The sequence below is a fragment of the Sinocyclocheilus anshuiensis genome, unplaced genomic scaffold (genome assembly GCF_001515605.1).
Source record: "Sinocyclocheilus anshuiensis isolate Anshui unplaced genomic scaffold, SAMN03320099.WGS_v1.1 scaffold1648, whole genome shotgun sequence".
NCBI lineage: Eukaryota > Metazoa > Chordata > Actinopteri > Cypriniformes > Cyprinidae > Sinocyclocheilus > Sinocyclocheilus anshuiensis.
The window spans coordinates 294305-300618 of NW_015559071.1; the positions used below are offsets into that span (position 1 = coordinate 294305).

The window sequence follows — 6314 nt, forward strand, 5'->3', positions numbered from 1 at the left end:
CAGGGGCGGTTCTAGACCACAGTAACTGGGGGGGCCAGACAGGGGCCACTTGTGCTTTTAGGGGGCACAATTTTAAAATTCATCTTAAACTACTTTAAGTAGCCTATTATTCATTCAGTCATTTTTCACCATGTCATGTATCGCTGCAATCTAGATGTAATCTATAACAATTTCAACTAAAATGAATGTTTCATCATGTTTCATTTATTTGACAAGTAATTTTGTATTGTAGTGTCAGAAGCATCATTTTTGAGGTGGCACGAATAGGGGGGGGGGTGGCTCTCATGCTTGTCATATGACACACAGCAGCCACAAACAGATACTGGCTTATGTCTCTACTGAAAAAAAATAAAACCATCACAGAAAATTTTAATGATTTCCACAACAAATAACATTACAAACATTACAAACCATCAATTTTTAACCATTAAAACCATTAAAAATGGTTTTCTGTAGTGTGTTTTGGGACATATTCCATTAGGATTTATTGGTTTTAACAAGCCACCAATAGAAGGCAACCTATTACAAGTAGAGGCCAACAGGGTCCATTACAGTTTCTAGTAAAACCAATACAAGCCCCATTATAACCAGTAAAATCATTACATATAACCATGTTTTATTCAGCAGGGGTTTTATTTTTTATTTTTTTTAATATTCCCAAAATATATAATGAAATATCTCGATTCTCAATATGTGAAAGTAAATGCATTTTGCACCTTTATAGATTATGTTAATTCTCCAGTAAAGTAGCCTAATAGTATTAATCTATTAACTTAGATTAATAGATCTAGTTCGTCTTTTTACTTAAGTACAAGATATAGTGTCATACTATTAAATATATTTAATACGACTGACTTTGTATTTAATGTGAAGTTAATAAAAACATTGTAAGTTACTAATTAGCCTATAACACTTTCATTGTACAAAAAGAGAGCAAAGAACATTTTCATTATCAAAGAACATTTTCACTTCAGTCCAGCGAATTCAAGCACTCTCAAAAACTCCCATAATAATCTCTAAAGCTGTTTACACTGTAAAATTAATATCTTACTTACATTCGTACATCTTCACTTTGTTGTTTCTGATGAGATAATTAGCCAGAGAGTTCAGTCAGCGGCTGTGATTAAAAATGCATGAAACAGGGTAGATATGTAAGGGAAAAAATTCTATAAAATGAGGGAGGGTATGTAAGAGAGAGAAAAGGCTATCTTGTGGCTTGTGTTTAGAAAGGGTGTTGTTCTGGAATGCAAGGGAGGACACTATTTACGCCATGTTAGATAGGAATCAATAATGCATTAACCACCTTAGAAAACACATGAAACGACAGGGCAAGTGTTCTTTTCCTGGCAAATCTGGACAATGAAAAGGCTGACTTCATTTTAAATTAACCTCACCCAGCACTGGAGTGCTCCACAGGACAGGGAACAATAATTATATGTATTGATTATTTCACACATGTGCCTAAGAATTTACAGAGTTTTGCTGTAACAGGGCATTTTATGCTTTAAATAATGGCATAAACAACAAGGGTACAAGAAGTACAAGAGTACAAGAAGTATGGAGTAAAAAAAAAATAATGATAAGAGAATGTGAGATTAGAGAGAGAGAGAGAGAGAGAGAGATGAGGCCAGTTTTGACTGCTAGGTCACTGAATTGGTCCAGACACACAAGTGCACAGGAATGTTAAATGTGACCTCCCGCCCAGATGTTCCCAGTCTTTTCGGATAAGCACGTTAAAACATAACACCACAACTAACATTCCACCTTTTTCAATCATTTCTCCTCTATCCTGCCTTCCTCCCAGAAAGGGAAAGAAGTAACCGTTTTGATAAAAGGATTGTTGGGTCGTGCTCCAGCCGTAAACGTACTGCTGAGACGGAATAGCTGTGAACTCGAGCCATATGTGATCCCATGCGATCTTCATTCACACACACACAGACAAAGGTCATCAATGCTGACACCCACATCTGCCCTACAACTACACTAAAAGACGTTCCAATGTGTCCACAGCGTGGCCTCGGCACCCCAGGTGGCCTGGCGGATATGATATCTCTGACTGAAGAATGCCTTCATGTCGCTTTTAGCATTACATCTAAATGGCACTCTGAGGCGAAGCAGGTCGATACAGGGAAACAGAAGCATCGGCTAAAAATACATATATCCAGCATGATAGTATTATAGTGTAGGCTGAATAATACTGGTGTTTATAGACACTTCATATAAATATAAATATAAAGCTTGAAGATTTAAGTATAAAAAATTTAATTGATATCGTATATTCAAAATTATAAAATACATTGTTCTTACCTGTTTGTTGTACCTGTTGATGGTTTGGCTACTGTACTCAGAACAGTGGTCTGATCCGATGGATATGTTATCTCCAGTGCTGACAAATGTGTTGGCCGGCGGCAGGTCCTGAACAGCCTGGTGCTTTTTTCCTGCCGTTGGAGACTGAGGGTGCAGCTGAACGGTGGGCAGGGGTGAGCTGGATTTGTAATGGCGGGCAAGATCTGGGCTTCCGGGGCCACCGTTGACGGACCGATAGCAGCCCATTCCTGGACCGTCCGACAGTTTCTCATTAATGCCATCGTAGCGCTGCCCATTTGGCTTGGATGCCTCGACAGTGACGATGCTGCTATATAAAGGCTGTTTAGACTTTTTCTTATTCTTGTCTTTCTTGGGTTTCTTGCCTTTATCATGTTGCTGAGGAGTGAAGAAGTCCTCATGGTCTTTCTTTCCAGCCTCATAGCCATTCTTGTTCTTGGGACGGCAGTAGCGGGCCATGACGACCACTAGGATGATAAGAATCACCGTCATGATGCCTGATACAACTCCTATGGCGATGCTCAGCCGTTGCTTTTCCAAGTCATAGTTAGGGTCTCCTGCAATGTCAGCTTTGAGCGGTGTACCAAGACTTTTGGCAACTTGTGCCTCTACAATAGTGGAGTTGGAAAGCGTTTCGTTGACGTAGATGTGAACCATTGTGGTGGTGCTTTGTGATGGAACCCCGCTGTCATTCACTTGCACAACCAGTCGATGGAGGCCAAAATGTTTTTGCTCTAGTTTGCCAACTAACAAAATCACACCAGTCCATGAATCAATTTCAAACAACTTAAATGGATTGCCACCCACTATTCTGTAGCTGAGGTTAGCATTAACACCTGTGTCTTTATCAGTAGCTGAGACAGTCCTGACCACTGTCTTTATGTTGCTAGAAGGAGGAAGCAGCGTGTATGAGCTATTCATTGGAAAAGTAACAGTGGGGGGATTATCATTTACATCCATTACAGAGAGAGACACTGTGGCTGTAGCTGACCGGGGCGAATCACCTCCATCAACAGCTTTGACACGGAATGAATAAGTGTTTTTTTGCTCATGGTCAAAAGCCATGTTTGAGAAGATGGTACCTGTATTGTTGTCAATAGAGAAAATGTCTTCTTCTTCCTCAATGTATAGACTCATGTCTGCATTTTGTCCTTTGTCGGCATCCATGACCGTTATCATGCCAACAGGGCTGTTGGGTTGCAGGTTTTCCTGTATATAGAAAGTGAACACATCTTGCATGAACTTTGGCTCATTGTCATTTTTATCCGCCACTAGGACTACCACAGTGGCTGAGCCCTGCAGAACAGGGATGCCTTTGTCTTTGGCAATAACTTTGAACTCATATCGTTCCATCTGCTCCCTGTCAAGTATGGTGTTGACACGAATATCACCAGTGTCTGCATCAATGGAAAATATTCCGCTCACAGAGGAGTCCAGGGAGTAAGAGATTTCTTCATTTTTGCCGCTATCTGCATCTAAGGCCACTACTGTGACGACACGCTCACCGGGAGCATTGTTTTCAGGGAATGAAACTTCCAATGTGCTTTTGCTAAAAACTGGTGGATTGTCATTCATGTCCCCAACTTTCACTATCAGTGAATTGTTGCTAGAAAGACTAGGGCTCCCAGAGTCAACAGCAACAATGACCACATTATACTCCTGCACTGCTTCATAATCAAGTGGTGCTGACGTATGGAGAAAGTACTTCTTTTTATTCATTTCACCCTCAACCTCACTAGCAGGCTTGAGCTGAAACGGAACATCTCCCACTACGGTGCACGTCACTATACCGTTTGGTCCTTTATCTCGGTCTGAAACTTGGACCAGAGCGATGGGTGTATCGACAATCACATCCTCTGCCACACTGGCCACACCGTCTTTGAGAAAAATGCGTCCAATTTTTCGGATATCGATATTGGGGACATTGTCATTTTCATCTTTGATGTTGATGATCACTGTCGCTTTGTCAGTCTTAGGAGGCTGACCACGATCACGTGCCATGACTGTGAAGCGAAGCTGGCTCACGTCTTCACGGTCAATTCTGTGCAAAACACTGAGCCAGCCAGTGCTCTCGTCGAGCCGCAGCAGTCGTCGCACCGACTCTGTGGCTGCTCCGAAAACATATTCAATCTGTCCATTCACGCCAACATCGGTGTCGCCTGCTTTTAGCTGGAGTATGGGGGCACCTGGGGAGCTGTTTTCTGGCAGGTCTGCCTCATAAACACTCTTTTCAAAGCGTGGGGTGTTATCATTTACATCTGTGATCATTACCCTAAGAATGGCTTGGGAGGAGCGTGGGGGGTCGCCCCCATCTCTAACACGCAGAGTCAGCTCATAGGAGTCGCGCTGCTCTCTGTCCAGCGACCCTTTGATAAGTAGCTGCGGCTGCTTCTCGCCGTCTGTGGTGTCAGCAACTTGAAGTTCAAAGACGCTGCTACGGCTCGCCTCCTCGTCAAACCTCCGTTTGCCCATGTGAGTGTCAACACTGCCAGAGCCGGAAGTGCCGATCCGTCTGACAGAGCTCTCGCCGTTGTCCTGAATCAACTCGTATCGCTCAATTCCATTCCGACCGAAATCTCTGTCGGTGGCCGTGGGCAGGAGATAAAGTGTGCCAATGGGTCTGTTCTCCTCAACGGAGAGCGTAAGAACAGGTGAGGGGAAAGACGGCGTGTTGTCGTTTATGTCTAAAATAATCACTTTGCCCTCGAAGAGATCAACCCAGCTCTGCGCGGGTCCTATCACGGACACTTCGAAATCTATAAAACATTCGTTCTCATCAAAAATCATTTGACACTGCGGCAGCTTTTCGCGGTCTATCCGCCGCTCGTTCGTGCTCAGGTCTCCGGTCATGTTATCGATTTTGAAGTACTCGGAGCCGGATTCTAAGGTAAAAGTCACATCCATGCCAGCCGTGATGCCAAGGTCCGCGGCTGCATTACCTACACAGACATCGGCAGGACCCTCCTCAGCCAGGCGGTACCGGAGCACTTGCTTGGCTGCGGGCTGACTCAGCAGCTGCAGAATAAGAAAGCAGCATCTTAAATAGTCCACAATGCCTGTAGTCCTCATTGCTCCTCGCGGGTTTTCCGGCAAAACTGAACGTTAATTTTGTTTAACAGCTTTTGAACCTTCTTCTCGCTTGTGTGAAAGCGCGTGTTTCTCACTGCATGTGTTTTCACAACCGGATACCTCTCTGTGGTTACCAAACTCAGACAGAATAGCGCATATCTGTTATCTTTTTCCCCCCTCTCAGACTAGGCTCGCGCTATTCCCTTTTCATTGATTTGTCCCTCAAAATATGCATAACACTGACAGAAAGTCTTAACAAATTCATTCAATATTAAGCTTGAAATAAGCATGCCAGAAATTACTTGCTGACACTACTCCGTCTTTGCCATGACATCGCCGAGTCTTTTCATTAAAGGCAGCGAAGCCATATATTCAATCCATTGCGCAATCGATTAATAGTGTTTTAAATCCAGCCTTCCCAGATGCGAACTCTCCGCTCCAGATGATATCCCACCATACGGAATAGAAACTGAAATATCAGAACTTCTTTTGCTACGAATGTAAGGCGCAAATGCTCTGTCCTCTCCTTGTGCCGTGTACGCGCGCACAAGATTTTTCCAGTCCACTCAGCGTCTAATAGTTCTCTCACTTGCACCAGAGAAGAAAAAAAGAAAGAAAAGAAAAGAAAGAAATCTCCGCAATGCCACTGTGCCGTTCAGTGTTAAAGGCAAAATGCAAAACTGAGCAAGCACGGAGTTATAATCCTGGCAGAGATGCTAGGAATGTGACATTAAAATTCCAGCGCGAGGACGGTCCCCCTGTCCAGCGCGCGCCTCTCACCTGCAGCAGAAGCGCGTATCTGCCGCACTCTGCGTGCGAGTCTCTCTCTCTCTCTTTCTCTCTCTCTCTCTCCCTCTCTCCCTCTCTCTCTCCACCCCTTCGCGCTGAGCTCCCTGTGCGACAAACAAGCTCAACTTGAT

General features: G+C 43.7%; 1 protein-coding gene across 2 annotated transcripts in view; it reads right to left on the reverse strand.

Annotated features, from left to right (window-relative positions):
* The window catches only part of LOC107681559 (protocadherin-7-like), a 152817-nt gene extending 146735 nt beyond the window's left edge, over positions 1-6082 (reverse strand). For both annotated transcript variants that reach the window (XM_016477871.1, XM_016477870.1), the window contains exon 1: positions 2308-6082. In XM_016477871.1, the coding sequence (XP_016333357.1) occupies positions 2308-5394 (3087 nt within the window). In that variant the 5' untranslated portion in view covers positions 5395-6082. The remainder of the gene's footprint in view (positions 1-2307) is intronic.
* Between the last annotated feature and the right edge of the window lie 232 nt (positions 6083-6314).